Below are 23,054 nucleotides of genomic sequence, written 5' to 3' on the forward strand. Positions count from 1 at the left end.
AAAATCAGAGAAATTTCAGCCTTGGAAAATATTACCTCTTGTCCTGTCAGGATGCTTTTTTGCTCCAGTGGATAGAAATTATGTCTTAAATGTATATATTGTTTAGTAATGACTCCTTTGCAGTGACGATCAGTAAATCCCAGAGGTACATAGCTCACCCTGATCCCATCTGCATTTCTACATCTTTCCCTGTCTTTGTCAGTGCTGCAGAAACAGAGTACCCAAAGTCACTCAGCAATGGCTTCTAGCCACCTCAGTTTTGTTAGGCCTTCTAGGGACAAAAGCTTTTCTCAGCATCAAGTGTTTATGGAGAAGGGTCTGGAAGAAGCCTGCAAGAGTAATGGTGGCAAACTGTAAAATTTGGAGCACTTCTGGCCATCAATGAGGGCATTGAAAACACATTTTCTGAAATTCTCTTTGACCACCCCATCCCCAGCTTCCCTAGAACTGTATTGCTGTCTTTACTAGTTGTACACACAGGGTTTTGGCTGTTCATGGTGCCAAGCCATGAAACATTTGCAGTCTGGGAGCTGTGCTGATATTATCAGGTCAGCAGAGAAAGGGACTACTACAGTTATTTTCAAAAGCCACTGAGGAGATTAAAGTTGCTACAGAGCGTACACCTATCACCCTGTATTCTTCCAAATCCTGGTATATGGCTTTAAAAACCTTAAAGAAAAGGAAACTGGCAGCTCACTGAGACACCTCACCTCAGAGCTGGCACCATGTATCTTGAAGGCTCACATCACTGGCTGAATCCATGCTAGTAAATATGCATCCTGGACCATTCTCTGGCATTGAGGTCAACTGGAACAAAACATACAGTATCCATACTACTAAACTGTCATGATCTCCCAAGACAGGACAGCCATACACAAAATGTTTCTTGAAAACAGTCTCTGGCTCATGGTAGCTTTCAGTCCTCACCCAGGAGGTGTTTGGGAGAGTGCTGTTTGGTCCTGGCCTCAGCCATGCCAGTGTTCTTCGAGAAACTGGAGAAGAGGTGCCAACAGTAGTGTCCCTGGCACCATTTAATGTTTCAGAGAAGGTGTAGCCAGCAGACTTGCAGGTGAATTGTGGGTGCCTTGGCCACAGCAACAAGATGAAAGGGTTGATCCTTTTAACAAGGGCTGCAGTTCCTTCTGTTTGTCAATCCCTTTGTCTTCTTACTCAAACCTGAGATTTTATTTTGATGAATGCTGGCATGGCTTGCTATTTTCAGCTGTTTAATAGTTTGCTGTTGTGATTGTATCTGATTGTGTTTGAATTTGTATTTCCCCAAGGATAGGGAAAGGGATTCTGTAAATATTATTTGTTTTAATTAATAAATGTCAGCTTCTTTTGTAATGTGGTTGGGCAGCAAGGATGTGCACAGGGATAGTGACCAGTAAGGCCAGAAAGGCAATGCTGTTTTTATTCCTGTGCCACATTCACCATAGTCCCTTTGCCACTGTTGCCAGAAACTCTAATGCCACCAGGAAGGACATTATCTATTATAAAACCCTTGCTAAAGCCCCAAGGTATTGAAGGCAGGCAATAAATTCCTTAATATTTTCTCAGGTATTTTTTTATGACTCGCAGTTTGTTGCCACAATCCACAGACTCTGTAAAGCAGGTCCTACTGAAAGGATGCACTTGGTCAAAAGGTTTTGATTTGGGCATTCAGATTATTTTGATTCCTTGTAGGCTTATCAGGAGATCACCAGAATTATTTTGTGCTAGTATAATCTTTCAAAATACATCTTCATTCTGAAGTATCCTCTATAGCCTGATGCAAGCTCTGGTTGAATTTGGCCAGACACATTAACCAGGCTTCTGCTAACTGAGTCAGACCATTTGTTGGCTGCGGTCTAGGAGACACACTGTTAGCCCAGGAGAAGAGGTTTCTTTCTGGTGATTATTTTGTTAACTGGGAAGACTTTAAATTTCTTGTTTATAATACTTTACAAATCTACAGGTCAAAATCTGAAATAAATGACAATATTTTTATTAAATGCTAATACATCCTGAGCAAATCAGTGATGATACAGGACCATGAAGATTCATTGTAGTCTATTAAGGTTGTGTCTACATTCTCAAATGTGTGTATCTATTCCTAGAACTATCTTGGATAAGAAAACAAAATATCTTGGGTATTTTTGCTATTCTGAAGCTTTCAGTTAGACTGTTAGTTGAGTGAAATATTCTGTGGAACAAATGCTGTTTGCTTAACTCATGGGAGCTAGTCTGCTTATTTCAACGAGTTCGCAAAGTGAACTGGATTTTGTTGTTTGGAAACTATTCAGAAAGCTGTGCTATATTTTTATGGAGGATCTTCCACTAGTGTGGATGTCACTATATAATTAAATCAATAGGAAACCGGTGGGGAAATTAGAAGGCATGGCATTGAGTTTGCAATGTTTCAAGATTAACAAACACACCCTTGAAGGGGGGCATGCAAAAGGCAGATGGACCCAAATTCCGATACACTTCAAATGGTATTAAGTAATATTCATGGTTATTTCTTGTGCTGTATATTTAGGGCTTCTGTGGATATACAGCACTGGAATTATTATGTTCTAAACTAAGAATTTTAGAGTGGTTTTAACAAATGTTCTATTCATCTGTAAAATCTGGAAATGTACTCTGTCAATGGAGGTTAGTACATAAAGACTGATGACTGTTGAAAAAAAAAATGTGAACTTTTGTTTGAATATAACTATTTGTTTTGATGGTAATTGAGGCAATTCCTTCACTTTCCACAAACATTCATTAGATGATATTCTGTAGAAAAACTGTCACATGCAATGATGCATTTCTGCATCCATATGAATGCCTGAACTGGAAGTCTGCGTGCAGCTTTTAGGGAAGCCTTGTATGGGTTGTAAGTTTACCAACCAAGGGTAAAAAAAAGATGTCAAGTGATTTGGGTGACCAATAACCCCCTATAAATACTAATCTATGAGTAGATGATTCCTAAAATACACAAAACTGTCATTTTAGTGAGTAGCTTGTGAGCAATCTCATGGGCAGAAATATGTTGGCAATTACTCATTCAATAATTTGTGAAAAATATATTTGCTCATTGGCATTTTGAAAAAAAAAAAGAAGATAAATCTCTTAAATGCATTGCAGGGAAATATCTTGCCAGCTAACAACCGAAAACACACAACTCCATTTACAAATATTTAGCCACTTTCTAATTGATATTTCTGAACTTCTGATATTTTTTACTGGAAGAGGTCTGTCTAGATGTACAGACGCCCCAGTTCCCCAAACAGGAGAAATGTAACCCCAGAGTTGTGATACAATTTGAACAAAATCCAAAATCTACATGAGCGGTCTTGTTTCTGATCTGAAATTTGCAGCTGGATAGCTTTTTTTAAACAAAATTTCAATTTTTTTTATACTTGGATATGTTAAAAAAAATGGATTGCAATTTAACTTTGAACCAAAATTCACTTTTGAAAGCTGTTACGCATGAGCATTAGGGATACCAGTACACATTTGAAAATGCAGTTATTGGCAGTCATTAGTTTAAACTCCTCTGCAGACCACAGGTAGATCCAGAACAGCTTATAGCTCATAATTTATGATCTGCTGCACTTACAAGATTTATGAGGGCCCATTCCTGCATCATTCCCTTCTCATTGGCCCTGAGAATCAGTTCTCCCATGCTGCTCCTCTGTGACATGCCTTAGAGGTCCAAAGGAGATTTGTTTCCTGCGTCTCCTTCTTGCTGAAACTCCCAAGAAGAAAGGTCATTTTTAAGGGTGTATTTTTGTGATGCAGACATAGGAAATGATTGTTCAAATCTACTGACAGATTTATTTCATGCAGGATACATGAACAGTGCTTGTAACTGGTGGTCCATATGTGCATGGACTGATTTCAGATTGGTTGCTTAGCTGGCATAGCTACTTCAAATTACAAGATTATTTTTGCAATTTCAGCCTCATTTCAGTAGTGGCTGGACAACAGACCCTATCACGTATAGACACAGAGCTCTTAATGTATTCCTTTTCTGGCTTGAGGAGGTTGGAGGGGAGTAATATAATTTCCTGACACAATTGTTTATTTTTTACAGTTTTCTAATCAAGACTAAGTTCCTGAACCACTATATTACTGAAATGGTTACATACTTTACTAAAATTTCTTCTGGTTTTCAAGTATACAATGACTATCATAGCATAGTCAAAACAGTACCCTCCATTATAATTTGGTGGTTTAAGATTTCCTTTAGAAATAAAACAACTGAAGTAGAGATATTTAATTGAACTTCTTCCTGAAATATACAATGTTTTTGTTTATATTTTTGGTTTTCGGCTTTCCTCTGAATGATTTGCTATCCAAAGCAAAATCAGGGCTTTTCTAGTACACAGTAATTAAAAAAATGAGCACTAACAAGTACTAGAAAATGAGTTTTGTTCATTGTAGACTGGTGACCTGTACTGCAATGCAGAAAGCAGATGATGACCTGAAAGTCAGAGAGACTGAAAAGAGTGACAAAACTTATTACAAAACGATTACTAAAATTGTTAAGAAATTTGTGCTTTGAAGCAGTCATGTGTCTTTAAGCCTGTCACGATGCAATTCAGCTTCTTCTTTTTTAAAGTGTTCAGTGATGAGACTGAATAAAACATTCCCAGGAACTCTGGTAACGTCAGTGCTGCTGGCCTGAAATATTCCACTTTTTGTCATAGCCCTTCTCCTGACATGGCATGTGTTAGTACACCTTGCCCTGTTATCAAATGTCCCCCTTCTTCTGCCCCATTCTCCTTTCAGCCAATGGGAATTACAGTATAGGTTTTCTGAGAACAGGGGCTGGCCCCCTTTTTGGGATTTCTTTCCACATGAAACAATAACTTTGCACAGTGCCTGATTGGTTTATGGGGGTTGTTTATGGTAACTTCTTGAGTTCCACAGAGTTTTTGTGTTTTCTTTTATTGTTGCTAATTTAAATTTATTTTTAAAGGGGGAATTAAATTACCTAGACAGGAAGATATTGATGCAAATTTCCTTACTGCTAAGTTAATAGGATTGAAATTAGGAGCATGTACATATTTTCAAGAAGCATCAAAAATATATAACTACAATTTAGGGGCCTTAGAAAGACTTAACAGAAGTTACAGTTTCTGTAAAACTTACAGTTTTAACAGAAATGTAATTGCTTAGCTCATCTGTTTTTTAAATGCCATGGCCAAGACTGAAAGACTCTTTGCACCTTCAGCGATTCCTCAGGATTGTGTTGAACTCTTCCTGAGAACAACATCCTGGATAGCTGTCTCCCTGTTTTTTTCAGGGTATTTTAAAGACTCCCCAGATGAAGCACTATGACAATTATGCTTTACAATCCATTCCACTATATGCTTTCTTTATAATTTTACCTGGAAATTTTGTGAGTGAGTTCCAACAACAAAACTTAAACTGTGGAAGTGTTGTAACATGTACTACCACACATATGTACATGCAATTATTTTGCAGCTCAAGAACACTAAAGTCTCTTTCTGAGATTAGCACTCTTTAGCCAATGAAATACTACAAAAATATAACCCTTCTATTATTTATTTCTCCTTTTGTGTATAGCTGCCAGTGCACATTCAACCCAAAGGATCTCACGGTGCTTTGCAAATGACATATGTTCAGGAATTCCTTCTACACTGAAATGCCCAGGCTTAGAGGGTGGGCTGCAGCCAAGAAAATAATTAGCTTATAGCACACTGCATAATGTGTGTGAACTGCATGTGTGTAAGGATAATTCTGGCCAAGGGCATATCAGACAGTACATCTCACCAGTGCATCCTGCTGGAAAAGTCTAATATTGAAAAGCTCTATTAAAATTTTAAAAACTATCAACAATCTTCTTCATTGGCAGTCAAGTGTGGCCCACTAATATTTTCTTTTTATTTACACATGTACATGTATTTTAATACCCATACATACAATTAAAATGTTGATTTATCATTGACATCCCTAAAGTTCTCTTTTTACAAGTATTTTCCTTTAAGCACCAGGTTTTAACAGCTGATGAAAAAGGGAGTTAGAATGAACTTGGCTTATACATCTGAGAGGAAAATATACATCTGTATTGACTAAGATAGGACAGTATACATTTATATTGACTACTGACTGACAGCTCTGAGTACCAGCCCATACACAGACTTACTTGTATAAACTGTGAGCTAGACAGTGAATTGTGTTTGGGCATTTGTCTTTTTAAGTACTACAGCACCTGCTGCCTGTTTCTTGTTACTTATGTAGTGCTGCTAGCTTGGAGGTCCCCAAACATTTTACCAAGGCTAATTGAGGAATAATCCTATTTAAATTGGGAAAAGAAAAAAAAAAGTAATAAAAAAGATCCAACAAAATCCTAAAACTTTTTTCCCTGTTTAACAAATGAGAAACTACCAAAGAGTTCTATGATATGGCTTTGTCAGTAACACACAGTGAGCCCTAAGTTAATACTTATTGCCAAAACTGAGTGCCATAACTGCACCTGTCAAGCTCTTTCTCTGACTGGGTTTATCCGTCAGTTTGCTTTTGGAGTAGAAGCAGCCAGTTGTGGAACTGTACAATCTTACCACAGTGAGACTGTTTTTCCAAGAGCATCCACAACAGCTGTAGTGTTGGCTAGTAATTATAAGAAGGACAGCAATTCTTAGAGCCTCCCCAGTAGTACCAGTGTTCTATAACAAAGTCTTTTCGTAGACCTTCAATAAGTGCTTCAGTGTCTTGCAGAGAAAAATATGTTGATGTGACCTCTATACTTGCGTGAGAAGGGGCATTGTTTACCTCAATCTTTACCATAAGTCTTGCTTTCTAAAGAATTTAACTTAGCTCCTCAAACTTGTTTTCCTTGCTTTGTCCTCTCCTTTCATTCTCCTCATCTCTGCACTGACTCCCAGGATGCCTCTATTCCCAAAATTATTACACCAACTCTCAGTTAATGTTGCTATTCAGGTACTGTCTTTTTCTGCAGATTCCTCAGGACAGATATCTTCTGCAAGTCCTTTCAGAGGAGATGTCCAGTGAGATGTCCACAATAACAGATTGAAAAGGATGATAAAATAAAATGGCAAGGACTATGTGGAACCAAACAGCGACTACTGGCTGTCTTCTTGTAGAAAACCCTTGCACTGCTCAAGCATCTCTACTCTATTCCTTCCTTTTCTTCATGCCCCCTAAGGTATGTTTGGGAATAGTCTAATTTAGCATATTAACTTCTCAGGAACCAGTGTTTTAAAATATTTTTACCTGTATTGAGATATATTCATGTATGGCATTGTATCAATAATAAGAGAAAAGGCACCAGCACAGTTCCTTTAGCTCAAATGTATGCGTGCTAACCGAAGGATTCATTATTTCTGCTCTTCCATGCTTAGATTTCAAAATCAGATCTTTCATGACAAGGCTGTAGATGGAAAGCCATACTTTGAAATAAAACTTTAAGAAGTAAAGTGGGGATAAATGATCTCTATAAATGTAATCCAAGTAGTTATTATTTAATAGCTGATATTTTTGCTTCTCCCTTCCCACTTACTGCTGAACACCAGCAGTTTCTAAAGGGAAAGAGCCTGACAGGGGAAAATAACTGATTTTTTTTCTGGAAAATAGGGATTTCTTTCTGGAATGTCTGTAAGTGCTGGTATGTACACACTAAAGTGTGCATGCATTAACTGGAATTAGCAGCTTTGAAACATTTTATGTACATGGTCCCTCTATGAAAAAAAAAAAAAAAAAAGAAAGAAAAGAAAGATGGCTCAAGCTCAAATAAATTTCCAGGCTGATTTGGTCAGACAAACAGCAATGTGGGAATATGTAGCCAGGATGCAAATGCCTACATAATGGATATGCTCTCTGAGTGTAACTGAGTGTGCTTTCTCTATGCGTGTCTGTGTGTCAATGAAGTGTTTTGTATTTATTTTTCTGTGTGTCTGTCTGGACATGCTTCCAATCCAGTTCATCCAAGGCAGTGTAAGTCATAACAATACTCATTTGGCTGTGTTTGTCAATGCAGATATTTGAGTTCATTTGAGTTCTGCATGTCCTAGTCAGGACCTGTGCTTGTCCGTAATATATGTACGCGTGCATTCATGAAGATGTGCTTTGGTCTGATCTGGAGAGGTGAATAACTCTGTGCAGAAGAGTGTATACAAGGGAAGTTTATTTTCACTAGTTTGCAGACATTTAGTACATTCTTAGTGTACAGAATGCTGACCACTGACAACTTGTGACATCAGGGTTAGTAATGATTGACAGCATTAAAGATATTTTAATTTATGAAGATAATTATGTCCATATTCTTGCACAAAACTTATTCTATTTTCTCTCATTCTCACACACGCATACACACACAAAATTACACAAAGTTACATTACAACACTGTGAGAGAGCCGGCCTTTGCTTCTTAGGGGAATGCAGAATACGGCCAAGACTGGTTTTAGGAGGTTTTTTTTGTTTGCTTTTGCCTAATGCTTAGAAATACAAACCTTTAGATTTCTATGCCAAGTTTGGAAATTGCATCCCTACTAAATGTTTTACAGGCACTTTGAGCTGTCTGGTAAGCCAAAGTGAGAGATTATATTCATCAGTTTTTCTGTCTACTTAATTTGTTATGTGAAGTAACCTTCCCGAAGTGGAAGCATTTCACAGTTTTCCAAAGAACCAGGAAATCTTTTTTTTTTAAATGGCAACAGAAATAAAAGTATTTCAGTCTCCAGCACTTCAAATAAAAATAAAGACTTGATTTTTCATTGCTTCATTTAATAATTTAGGCCCATGCAAAGTGAGTGCAAAAGAGGTATTGATGATCTATTTTGCACTATTTTCTCACCTGAGTCTTGAAATGTGATTTCCTAATATGATACAGACTACCAGCATGGTGAAACAGGTGCTTATACAGAGCTGAGTATACAAAGGGCAAGACAGCAGAAAATTAGGGCATAGGGGCCTATCCCAATTCCCCCAAAGGAAATGGGAACTGGATTAAGCCTAAACCTCTAATTACATACGGGTAATAGTCTATCAGAACTCCCACAGCAAAAGGGAGTTGGATCAAGCCCAAGACTCTAATTGCATTTTTTCCTTGCCATTTTTGTTCATATATTTTGTTTACTTGGCTCATCATTACATTATTTTGTAATTATTATGATAGGATTAGTGGCCATTAAATATCTGATTTCTGAATGGTATGGCTTGTTCCTTGTCAGTGATGTCCCTGATCTATGTCAGAAAGGTTTGTATATTCTGGTTGGTATAACAAGAGATAGATACATTTATGTAATTGACTGAAATGGATCAAGGCTTATACATTTCCTACCACCACCTCAAAGAGCCATACTACTTTCCTTTGTGTGGTAAACAATACAGTGCTAGGCCACACCAGTGCTATTTTCCTCCCATTTTTTATCCTGGTATTCATACCAATGCCTTTGAATTTCTGTAGTGAGGCCTGGATATATCTAAGGAATTTTATAAGAAAAAAGCGTTACTGGCTATGTGATAGCTATTACTTGGAGAAAGTTATAGCACTATCTGTCATTTTGGAGCACCCCAATACATTTGTTCAGTTTGTTCAATACCAGATTTCCTCCTGCTCTTCTAATATTAACTCTGCAGTGGTATCAACACGTCATCTGTAGTGCAGATGTTTGGAGATTTGTCCCATCTTTGAATCCCATCCCCAAATCCCATCCCAGCTCTAGAGTCAGAAGAGAGTTCTGGCACATTCCAGGCAACAGGGAGTGTGCCCATACTTCCAGTGGTACCCTTACTGCGGCATACTGGCAATATCACAACGACAGGGCTATACAGAGGCCCCGATACATGATGGGAATTCTCACTGACGACAGTAGAAACTGCATGCGTCAGTCTAGGCAGGACTCCAGGTAGATGATGTCAGCATGGCTTGGAACACATCAAAGTAGGAAATACATGCTGGAGCAAGGGGCATTTCTGCAGTCATTCCTCACAACATAATTTTACTTAGTCGCCCATTAATAATGTCCTGAGACAGAAGGGTACAGCTTTATTTTGGAGATTTTATTGATTTTGCCTAATTTGTACTTTCAGTTTGTGACCTTAATATGTAAACTCAAGATTAGGGGAGGGCTTTAGTCAAGACAGGCATAGGCTTCTGAAAAAGTTTTCTCACAGCTGTGGTGGAAACAGGCAAGCAAATTGGCTATGGATCTTGATTAATTAATGAAAGGGTTTAGATAGGAAGGTTGTCCAAAACAGGAAGGTTTTACTCATCAACATAGGAGTTTTCATTCACTGTATCTATCTGGAGAGCTGGAAAGGAGATAATTATCAATACTCATTGGAAGGATATGGTGAATCATTGATATAGCTATTCTTTGCTTTCTGAGACAGAAAGACTGACCAGTTTAGAAGTGTTTTGTTCCCAATTAATATACTTTTGGCTACAGCAGAGGTACAGAAACTTTGAACCAAATAGTAGAAGACGTGTCTGTCAATTAAACTATCCAGGAGATGTATTGGTAAGTGACCTTCGGTTACAGAAATATAAAGACTAAGTAACCTCAGTCACTTCACTGGAATCATTCAAGACTTAAACTGACAGAAAAGAGGAAGGAGCGTCTTTATCTCTGAAACTCTCTTATCGCTTTTAGAATAACGCAGCCTTAACGTGTATCTCCTAACTGCAGTAGGAAATATGTTTTTCTTTCAGACTGAACAGTATTTTGGTGTTTAGCTCACTTGACATAGTGTCTGTCAAAGAGGGCCATTTTTTATTTGTGAACTTACAAACCTGATTTGCAGTGTTTCCAATATGTGCATTAAAATTTGTAGGGCTGTATCTCACTGTAGGCTTAGCATTTGTTAATATTTGAAAGGGACGTTTGATTAAGAACAAACAGGGTGAAATACATCATGATAAACAACAACAAAATGTTTAAAAATAGATCCAATTCTCTTGATTAAAACAGATTAATTTTAAATTTTTCAATGAAGATTAGTTAGAACTATATCCATGATTTGTGAAAAGTAGTATCCGAAGGCCATTTTATTGACTTTGAGTTTGCTGCCCTGGGCTATGTGGAGCCTGGGAACTCAGAGAGGCAGAGGAATAAGCTGGCCAGTCCAGCTTCAGTGTTCATGACCAAAATACACCAACACTCAGATACTTCAGGCTGTGAGATGCAAGTGAACTTGCAAAAACTGCTTCATTCAGCAGTTCTGTGTGCTTGGGTAACAGAGGTAAGGAACCTATTTAAAATATATACTTTAACCAAAATATTTGCCTTAGCATTGCTTTTTGGAAAAAGCAATGTAAAAATACCTGTCAGATCCATTTTAAAAGATAGGTTCTCTTTTGCCATGAGAGAAAACCATGTCTTTCATCAGTGGGGTCTGATACTGAGTTAAGCAGGTCTTCTCTGTATAGCTTCAGTGACAAGACATTGTCGTGCTTCCCTCCCACCTCCTTAACAGGTGCAAAGTGTGATACGCCTGCAGCCAGTGAAGTTGTTGGAGTCTTGGAGGGCTTCAGAGGGGCTTTCTCTGGCAGAATTCTTCAAGAAAGGGGAAAAGTGCAGGTTTTGTAATACAGCTTTTGTAAATAAATACCTAAATTGCATGTAATTCAACAGCTAAGCATTTTCTTAAGCACTAGTATCAAGATACTGACTAAAAAGTAAATAATATGAAAAATTTCTGCTAGTAAAATCTTCTCTTTCCTAATATAAAAGAAGGTGGAGAAAATATATTGTATATGCAAAATGGTTTTTTGCTTTTTTTGAAGCAAAGAGTGTGTATAATGAAAACTATTTGAAATAAGTTTAAGAAAAATGTGCTTGAATGCAATAATGTAAGAAAAAAAGCTTTACAAGATTTTACAAGATTGTATCTGTAATTCATTGTAACCAGGGGAAAACTGATTCTTCTGTAGAGTGCAGACAAACAGACAACATTCCACTGGCTTGGACTGGGGCTCTGTGTAGGTGGCATGTTGGCCCTTGGCACAGAGTGACTTCACAGTGCTAGGTGATACCATTTTAAACAGTTAATTAAACTAAAGTTTAAATGTTTTAGACCCACATTTCAGCCCCCAAAATCTGAAAATAAAGGACCATCTTACTTCCTCTCATAGCCTTTATTGCAGATCTCTGTGCTCCAGTCCTAAGAGGTCATGATGCTTTCCCAGGCAGACTGAGGTCCCACTCTGTAACTCATACAGGTAGTTTGCCAGTGTTTCACTGATAAAAGTACATGTCGAGGATCTGAATTCTTACTGGCATGCATGAGAGAAATTGCTAAAATCATTGCAGCTGCACAGGTTAGCATCAGTAACTTTGGCTTTAGTTTGTCAGTAAAATGTGGAGATCTTCGCTCTCAAAATGTTTGGAAGTTTTCTGCCATGGGTCACTGCAATGTACCACCTAACCCCAGTTTCACAGAGTACATTTATGTGTAGGCAACTGATTGCACGTGCTAGGAGTGGGAAGTGTTTTGCAGTCACTCCCCTGTATGATGTGTGCCTTAAACCTCCTGTAAAGAGTTAACACCACTGGAGGCTAATCACAGAAGACTTGCTGACCTCAGGGGATTTCATCAGACCCAAGCGCTTTTGTGATCAGACCCCATGAAGACGTTGCACAAGTCATGCATGCGTTGAGGGTTCAGTTGTTGGTTTTTGAAAGCTGGTTAATGGCTGTTGTCTTTTGTGAAAAAAAGTGTAATAAAAATGTTATTTTCTGCTTAATGCAGAATGTTTTAACTTCTCAGAATATAGCTCTTAGTCTTTGCTTGCCCATCTGGCCCCTTGGGCTGCTCACTTTCATAGCTGGGTTGTGCAGCTGATGGTGCAAGAGCACAGCAAAGACGATGTACCTGAGACTGCAGTCAGTGGGAGAGCTACACAGAAGAGCCCTGCCACTGGCAACAGACCAAACTGTGACCATTAAATTCCAGTTCAGTTATAGATCTTTTAAAAAACAAAATCTAAGATTAAGATGTTTGGTTAACCCTTTGGAAGTGAGTACTTGTAAAAAGCGGGGGGGAGGGGGAAGTTTTTCTAGGAAAGCACTAAAGTATTGTAATCTATTGTGAAAAAGGCTAATAAAGGGTAAAATCAGCAGCTCTATGGCTTGTAATACCTGTGGAGCAGATACTTTTTTAAAGTGGACTAACTATTTTCATACCTTGTAACAGTTACCTTACCTGTATAAAAGTACATTTTCTAGTTTAAATAATTATCTTTATTAGTGATTAATGAGCTGTGAACTTGAATTTGCTTTATTTACAATTAAGGAAATATTCAAAATCACCTGAATAGCCCTAATTTGAATTTATCAGCAATGCTTTTAAAATTTTTTTTAGAAGCTCAAAATAGGACAACTTACAAATTACATTTTAAATAGTTTCACATCTCCCTTAAATAAGTTTGTTACACATCTAGACTGAAATTTTAGATGTTCTGTTTTAATTTAGTGAGATAGTTTTTGGCTGAAAATAGGGTAATTCTGAATGGAAAAGTTATCAAAGCTTTATTTTTGGCAACAGCTTTTCAAAACGACACGAGGTGTAGTCTGCTGTGCCTTGTGTAGTTTCAAGCTCTTGCTCTGCTTAAAGTGCTCACAATTTTGTATGATCAGGCCCATAACTACCTTTGTCACCACAAATAGAGCCATCAGTGTCACGCCATTCCAAAAAAATATGTTAACCCTTTCCTGCCCAGCACCTTCTCAAAGACTTGCTTCAACTTGAGCAATTCAAAGAACCAGCTTTGAGAGGAGTGGAGAGCTTTGGTGGTTGGTTCAGTAACTCTTTAACAGATCATCCTGATTTAACTCCTGGTTTTTTTCATAATATAAAGGAGTTTTCACTAATTCTCCCCCTCTGTTCCTGGTTCACACTTTCTGTGTTTGCTGGGAAAATTTATTGCCAGTTTGCTTCTTTGTGAGGGGACAGGTGAAGCCTATGACTTAACAGCAAATAGACTAGAGGCATCAAGGTCACAGGTCTAAAATAGGTAGAACTACTAATTTTTCCAGCTGTATACTAGCAAAAACATGCATCACAAAGGTCTGATCTTAACCAGCCTCCCATGCTTTTCCATTGCCCTCACTATTTGACACCTGTAGGTTTGTGGATTGGAAGCCAGCTTTCATCCCAGCTGTTACTGGTGCCCTGGGTCCTGAGCATGCAGGATGTGTGCTTGGGACCACCCCAGCTTGGGGGCTTACAAGTATCCTGCTCTGTCTCTGCACCACACTCTGCTTGGGTTCAGAGGCAATTTTACATGTGACTAAATAGCACTGCTTACTGAAGGAGTTTATAAATCCTGGGGACTAGATTGAAACAATTAGCTCCAAAATAGTTTTGTCCTGTAAAATAGCTTCAATCAACATCAGGACTAAACATGCTTTCTGTTCCTTATTGAAAAAAGTAAGGAATTTCTGCTGGCTGTTTGGAAACTAAATCCTACAACCTCTAGTGAATATTCATGCATATTCATGAAAATAGTATCAAGGAACTCAATAGAAACATTTCTGTGGATCAGAATTATTCCTAGGAGTGCAGATTAACATAATATGGCCCCAGAAAAATCTCCAATTGATAATGCTACAATGCTTCCTCTTTTGGCACCTAGCTTTTAGAGCTAAGTTTTAAAAGCAGTAAATCAAAAGTAAGAATTAAAACTTTTAATTGCATGTTTCCAAGTGCATTATACATAAAACAACATTAAGTATTCCAAATGAATTAGAAAACAAGTAAAAAAGCCTTTAGCTGTAGTTTTGGTTGAGTTTCTTTTCTTGGATGTTTGGGATCTGCTATAATCACTTCTACAAAAATTAAAATCTTCAGGACAAGCAGCTTGAATTTTCAACGAAGTAAACAAAATTTTGCACAGTACTAGAGTTTTTAAAGTAAAGAAATTGGTGATTTGATTTGTAACAATAATTTGCAAATTTAACTTTGGAACCAGCTTTTTTTTCCAGATGAGGCAGGACCAGAAGTAGCCAGAACATTCAGAGAAGGTAACTATATAAGCTTTCAAAGCTGCTTTGGTAACATACTGTCCATCATAAACATAATTTTTACAGAATCATAAATCCATATTTTCATATGAAAAAAATTTTCATACAAGCCTCTTGACCTCCATAATTAATTTAGGCAAAATGTCTACTGCCTTTAAATGTATTGCCTGAAAATGCTTCTTTCAGGGGAAAAAAAAATGTCCTGAGCTTTATGTAGCTTTTATTTGAATATATTACATATTGTGAAATATTGACATACAGAGACAGGTCCTTTTAATTGTCAAGAATTTGGACTTGAAGGAAATTAAAAATCAGAAAAGATTAAAAGTTAGGGAAAACATTTTAGAACTGCAGGCACCAGCCAGATAATTTCAGTGGGCAGCTTTTTTAAAAAGTGAATGTTTATACTAAATGGCATCCAGTTCAGAAATAATTTTCAGGGAAGATATTTTCTTATATTCTGGGAAGTTAGACTCATAATAGCCAAAGTACTACGTAGCATGCAGCTAAATATAAAACAAAATAAGCTCAGTTATCTAATATAGATATAAATACAAGTATTTGTGAAATCTATTTACAGCAGTGTTTTATACCTTAACACAGAGACAAAAAAAATGAAGTGGAAATATTGTATAATTTAGCTAAAATACCAACTAATTTTTTTTTCCTTTTGCTGGAATTATTTCCTAGCAGTAATAAAAAAGATTTAAATTTTAAATTTAAATAAAGATATCAAATATGTCCAAAGAATAAACATACCTAATTGTTACTGAATTAATATGATAAAATTTAGGAGACAATTGGATTTTAAATTCTTTTGGACTGATCCTGCTCTCCTGAAATGAATGGTAAAATTCCATTTGCCTTCAAAAGGAGCTGAATTTTCTGTCAGCTTTTAAAATAGAATTTATTAACTCTTCAGTATTCTACTAAATAATAAAACTTCAGTGTTTTTTTAAAATCAAATAACAAAAAAATTAGATTAAAATATAAGCAAACAAGGATTAGCAAATACTGTTAAAAAAAGCTTTTGGGAAATAGCTATTGGTACCCTATTGGCTGATAATTTCCTAAAAGGTATTCAGCCTTATTTTTCTACTGTTTTAAGTTGTTTACAGGACTTGGATGTTTTAGATTCTCCATTAATATATACAGGATGCAAAAGAAATAAAGCCCTGCCCTTGCAGAATAAAGGTAGAAATATGTTTTGTCAATTAAAACAATTAAATCAAGCTGCTGAATTTAAAATTTAGTTACCTAAGAACTGACATTTTAAGTTAGCACTAGAAAATAAAATAGAGATATCTTTGCATCAAAGAAGAACTTCTTTTAACAAAATATACAAATTTGGTCTTTCAGGCATTAAAAAAAAATATTTGTATTTGTGAATTTAAATTTGTGGTTTAGTAAATATATTGTTTAAATAGTTGGCAGAGATAACCTTTGAAAAAGGATAATTGGTAGAAATAAAAGTTAAAGTTTGTGCAAAAAGAAAATACTTTGATAAGGGCAAAGAGTAAGCACAAGTCAGATTAGGATTCATCACTATCCCATGAATTGCTTTATACCATACTAATACATATGACTTTAAGACAAAATTGTTAGAATTGTTACTCACCCTTACTGAATATGTTTCTATTAAAAAGTTATGTTTTTTCCTCCTTCAAAAATTGTTATTGATTTTTCTATAGAGAAGCAGAAAAAAAAAGTAAATTTGATCATAATTCACAAATACGCTTTCTATTGAAGCAGACTTTTTACTCTGAAATTACTAATAGGAAATTATTGTAACATTTTTTTACAAGTTAATTTATGTAAGAAGCTTTTTGAAAGTTATAATATTATCTTATAACTGACTGTAGCTAGAATACAGCATTTTTTCGAATTGAATACTGTACATAATAATTAACAAAACATGTGGATGTAGATACAGTTGCAATTATTAGGAACATTAATTTGCATTGTTAAATCTTAGTGGGGAATTTGTTCTTTCTTAAGGCTCTCAAGTAGTTAGCAATGAAAACAAATTGAGATTAAAAGAATCTGTTTCAAATCTTCCTTAAAAACCTGAAAAATGTTTCTAAACCTTTAAATGTGGCTTGATATATTTTTGCTTGTAATGTATAGGTTATTTATAAATACTTTCTTGGATAAAATATTTTTATTTATGGATAGTTCATATCTCATTAAACTTACTGAGCAGACAGGGTTACATCATATTTGTTTGTAAGTTTAGCTGAGACTTATTTAATAGAAAAATGAGCTAGATAAATATCCTAAATTAAGTTTCATCCAAATAATAGCACTTGTAATAATTATTTTATGTTAAAGCTCCTCTATTGATTGTGTATCTGGAAGCTCTCTGTTCAGTTTCTACTTAATATTCTTGGAGTTTTTTTCCATTTATGGCTTTCGGAATAATAAACACAATATCCCTGCTTTTGAAATTTGCAATAAAGAATAAATATTGATTTTGTTTTGACATCAAGAGACATTACTGACAGAAGGAAATATGCAGCAATTTTGCTCAAGTAACTTCATGAAGTTTTAAATTCTTTGCAGGGAAGGAGTTAAAAGAACAAAAAGAAACTAATGACCCCCCATCCCTCCCATATTTGAGTAAAAATATTTCTATATGTCTGCTGCAATTTTTTTAAGAGGGGAAACAGCTTTTTTGCTTTGGCACTGTATTAAAATTCAAATAATAACATTAAAATTCATTATGAGAGTTTTACCATGGAATTTAGCTTTTCAAAGGTCTGGACAGCTTCTTAAATTTAACTGAAACTACATTAAAAAATTATGTTTTCATGTACTAAGTAAACCTAAATGTTTACCTTGGAAAAGAATAACTGCATATATCTGATCTATGGAGAGAGGAACTCCACAAAAGTGATTTTTTCAAAGGAAAAAAATTATTTCCATATAAAATTTAAATCAATGTGCATTTGTTTCTAGCCATATTAGTGCTATAACCAGTAAAATAAGGTAGATTTTTACTGAGTAAATGAGAGGTAGGTAGAGTATGATCTAAAGTGGGAGCGAGCTCAGAGTTGCCTCAGTGTAGTGGCAGCACATAAATGTCAAGGAACAAAGTTCAACTTCTTTGACTAAGTTTCCACTGAGATACCACCTTAAATTTGAATTTGCAAATTGTATGTGCTTCAATTAAATCATGGGCTTTTAAAACATATTAACAAACTTAAACATGATTATGTTATTAACTATTTCATTAATTAGAAAGAGAGCTCTGTAAGATATAATGTAAGCCAAAAATGGAAAACGGAACTGATGGTGTTAATAATATGCTTCATTCTTTATTTTTAAAAGAACAGTTTTAGAGGAGAACAGTAAATTCACCAGAATAAATTCACAATTGTATATACCTCTATTACTTTTTGAAAATGTTTTGTTCTCCTGTCATTAGTTATGACATTAATTATGTCATCTTTTTGCTCTCCAGAAATTATGCCAAAGTTGCTGAAAGGATAAAAATATCATCAGCTTAAGTACCACAAAAAAGTTTTCAAATATTTCTATATTTCATGTTACAATAAGGTGTATGTGAAAGATGATTAAATGTAATTCATTAATTAAAAAAATTCCAATGATGAAGATTCAGCTCTAAATTATTATTCCAGTAGACTCTTATTTTATAATTTTTTTTTTTTCTGTAGGGTACTGTAAATAAAAGACGAAGTCCTACATTCAGAACTCCAGCTGATAATAGAATAAGATTAGACAAGGCAGGATTTGGAATGCAGTTTCCTCATTTCTGACTCTAATCTTATAACCATAGGAATATCTATGTTAGAGGTTCCAAGCTGAATACTTTTCTTCTGCTACAGTTACCTAGATTTCTGTTCTATTTACTAAGATTAATATTTTTGCCACAGTTTTCATTGTTAAGAAATTTCAATAAGAAGACCAATTGCTCTGGTCTCTAAAAATCCATTTTGTCAGGATGAGAATTAATTAATACAGCTTTAATTTACTTTAAGTTTTCTCTTTCCCTTTTTCTCCCTGGTTAATTTGGTAGAGGGCAAAAATAGAACTCAGATTAGTGTAATTTCTGCCATGGCAGGGAGGTTGGAACTAGTTATCTTTAAGGTCCCTTCCAACTCAAACTATTCTGTGTTTCTGTAGTTTCCTAACTCATATCAAATCCTCTGTTTCTGTAAGACAAATTCTTGGGGTAATAATGACATGCTGCTACTAGCATGATTTTTTTAACCTAAAATATACCATTCATTAAATTTAATTCACTCCAAAAAATCCAGTTAATTTGCCTCAATATTTATCAGAGTTGCAAATTGGGATTTTAGTTATTAAATCTTAGTATTAATGGTCATTATACTTATCATATAGAATGCTATTTAAACAGGCCTCATGCTTTTAAGATTTAAAGCAACCATTCAAGTCATCTTCACCACTGTTCTGCTATAATAATGCAGTAAATCTGTATTTCATGACACAGGGATTTAAAATGAGATAGTACTATGTGCACAAGGGTATCTAATTGGAACAAAAAGGAAAGCAGTCAGAATATGAGGATATCTGGATTTAAGTGGGTTAGCACCAAACTTCTTTGTAAATTGCTATATGAAATTTTGATTCATATAGAATCATAGGTGTGAAGATGTGAAATTACACAAACTGTGTGATGTATCCAAGTCCAGCCAAGAGCTCGTCAGTGATCACTGGGCTCATGTGACAGCAGTGACTTGTTGCACTGCAGCCTGACTTCATCCTGAAATGGAGTCTGGAGTGGAGAAGTGGATGAGGTAGAGGTACAGGCTAAGCTCTGCAGCTGGAACACAAGCCTGCCCATCCTCAGAGCAGCCCAGCTCTTGGATAGGAACCATTCCAGGTCTGTGGTACCCAAGTCCTCCAGAAATTTAGGGTCAGGCCTGTTTTGGTAAAAACTATTTGGCTACATTCTAGTGTAGAGTGCAGTCAGTTTAAATTAGGTTGTACTTACCAGAATTTTTGTGTACGATATTCTGTATTTATGGCTTGGACATCATGATTATTTTAACTGCTTGCTTAAAAGAAGCTGAAACTTTAGGAATAGAGAGGAATTATTTTTTTACCAAAGAAAAAAATACTGTATATAGGACAGACTCTGTATAGATAATATGCCACCTAGCTGCTGGGTGTATTTATTCCTTATGCATATGAGATGGGTGGTAACATGAAGCAAGAAGGTACTAATGGCTGCCTTTGACTAACAACTGGTAAAAATTAAGTGGATGCTGACAGAATCACTTACCATTTGTGGAAGTTTCACATGTGTCTCATTTTCCAAATTTAATCAAAATTTAGAATTTTTCTTGTATATGTTTTCTGAAATTTCAGAGTTCACTGGTCACACAAAGATGCACAACAGTAGTGAAGTATGGGTTATATTCTTCAACTGCATGGCATACAAGCTCTGAAGGTTCACAAGGGGAAAAAAAAAATCTCAGCCAGGTTGTGTCAATTAACAGTGTTCTTTACACACTTAGTTTATTTGAGAAGTTCCACAGAGTAAAGTTTGAATTAATCTGCCCAACCTTCACTTTTCCTTGAGTTTATACTCCAGCAGCTTACAGAGTTGCTGGTTGCTATATAACTGGGACTGTTTGGTCCCAGTAAGACCAGCTTCAGTACTATTCATGTGAGAGACAAAAAACCTGAGCAGAAATACCTGACCTTAACCTATGTGAAGTGTCCACTTTATACTGCTTTATCAGGAATATGTACTTGGGCCCACAGCCACTGTTTACAGATGGGTCTGTAATCTATTATCATGTAGATAACTATCAGGCCAATTTTTTCTTCTTCTCTCCCCTTTTCTGATTTCTGATTATTTTAACTATGGTTGGATAGCCAGAGAAGAATATTTTGTTATTACCTGTAACCAGAAGTTCTACAGTATTTAGACAAATACTGTAAAACACCATTAATAATGAGGTGCTGCAAAATCATATAGGACAGTAAGAAATATCCATGTAAAAGACTGACAGGGCATAATTTTTCATAAAAATCTTTAGGACCATTAATGTAACTTTTATACAGCACTTTATTTATTTTTTTTTAATAGGAAAAGATCGAAGTAACACCTGTGATATTTCTGAAATCAGAACACTGCGTTTTCTTTTTATGGAACTCTACTGAATTTTGTTTATTCCCATTTAAATTGTTACATCACGCTCATAACTGCACTGTTGAAAAGCCACTTGCTTAGTGCTAATGAGTGTGTTTAGATACTTGAGAATGACTTGACTTGTTTCCAGGAAAGGGATGGGAGTACCATATATCCAAGATTAGTTGGACACAGCTTGGTTTACAACCCATGAATATGTATTCTTGAGGACTAGACATAGTATGGTTTTGGATGGTCTTCCTGAGGATCAGAATGGATGTTCTGTTAGTCTCCTGTTAGCAGATGGTTTCTGATCTTCATTATGCTACAAATTTCTAGCCAAACTTTTTGTTGTCCAGAGGGTGTTATTTTTTAACACTAGTGTGTTAAGGGGGTGGGAGAAGTAAGGGGTCTTTTATCTTGTGCAAAAAGTTTAATATTAACCGAGTAGAACCCCATTTGCCTAAGTGCCCTGGAATGTCAAATAAGATGTAGAAATACATTTATATGTAGAATACATGTATGAACGTGTAGAATATGGAGTAAAATAATTTAAGATTTACTGTGGGAAAATCACACACTATCTTCTCTCAGAAAAAGTTGGGAAAAGACTTGTGAGTGTAAAGAGCTGGTCTAAGAACAAGAAAACAGAAGGACTTTTTGCCAATAAGTTGTTTTTGTAGCTGAAGCTCTTCAAAATGGCAGAGGGAAATAGAGCAAGCTCATCAGCTGTCTGCATACAACCCAAAAGGTACCACGCTCATAATACATTTTGAGACAGGTGAAGTCCACAGGATTTTTACACATGCTGAGCACTCCCTCCAGCTGAATTGTGTGTAGTTCCTTCCCATTCATCCACTAATATCTCATTCAGAAGGACCAATGCTTTCAGACTGTGAGGATTGTACCCTACTTTTTAATTGTAGGATACTGAACATATGGCAAAAATACAGTCACTAATTTTTTTTAGTGACTTGATAAATCTGCTACCAGTCAGCCCACCGTCAGAGAAAGTTTTATGTATCTTTCTTTCAATCTCATAGGGAGGTAACCTGTGGTGCAGTTCTTTTTCCTGTTAACAGACAGCATATGTACTTCCTTATTTTGCAATCTACTATATGCAATATCATTATGTCCTTTAGTAGCGTTTATTCTATTATTTATTTTCTGAATCTGTGATTTCCTTTTGATTCACCTCTCTCCCTGTCATTGTCTTGAATCCTTCCGTTTTACGAAGATAGATTTTTGTAATTGCTACCTGAAAAGTCACTTTTTCAGGGAGACTGGACCTACTGACAGCAAGCCAAGGCAGTTAGTAGATCAGTAGCTACCCTAGATACTTGCAGGAGCTTCTCACTCCCCAGCTGTCAAAACTGAGATATTCCTGAGAAACTTTGGGGTTTTTAACACTGTGAGTATCACTGTCCTTTGGCAACCTATGGTTGGAGAAACTATTGTTTAGCAGAGGCAAAGTTCCCATAGAATGATGAATTCCCCGACAGCACAGTTTTAGAAAGCAACAGAAAGCAGGTTTGTTTAACCTGGATTCAGTGAAGGTCTGCTGATAGTGGCAGAGGACCTGCATAATTCCATAACAGCAAAAGTTTCTGTGATAAGCTGAGTTACAGCTACCTTTCTCTCATATTTCTCTACAAACAAAATTATTCTTAGTAAGGGATACGGGCCATAGAAGTGGTTTTGGTGCTGGTATATTTACTTTATGTTTAAGGAAAGAACGAAAGTATTTTTCCCTAGATTGCATGAGTATTGTTTTAAGTCTCTTGATCAGCCTGTCTTTAGTTAGAAGTTGCAAAAGACTATTGGAAATCTATGAGGTTCTGTTACCTTAGTTGTTTTAAATAGGGCCAGGTATCATTTATAATCCATGTGTTGTAATAGTCACTGTATCTCTGAGATAACCCTGTTGTGCAAACAGGAAGATG

The 23,054-nt window shown here is 36.0% G+C and overlaps 1 protein-coding gene across 1 annotated transcript in view; it reads left to right on the forward strand.

Moving 5' to 3' along the window:
• The first annotated feature begins 6,971 nt into the window (after nucleotides 1–6,971).
• The window catches only part of HSD17B12 (hydroxysteroid 17-beta dehydrogenase 12), a 119,010-nt gene continuing 102,927 nt past the window's right edge, over nucleotides 6,972–23,054 (forward strand). Inside the window, exon 1 of the mRNA XM_086892241.1 lies at nucleotides 6,972–7,165. Coding sequence (XP_086748367.1) covers nucleotides 7,052–7,165 — 114 coding nt within the window. The 5' untranslated portion in view covers nucleotides 6,972–7,051. The remainder of the gene's footprint in view (nucleotides 7,166–23,054) is intronic.

This window comes from Cyanistes caeruleus, chromosome 6 (assembly GCF_971803275.1).
Source record: "Cyanistes caeruleus chromosome 6, bCyaCae1.hap1.1, whole genome shotgun sequence".
Taxonomy (NCBI): domain Eukaryota; kingdom Metazoa; phylum Chordata; class Aves; order Passeriformes; family Paridae; genus Cyanistes; species Cyanistes caeruleus.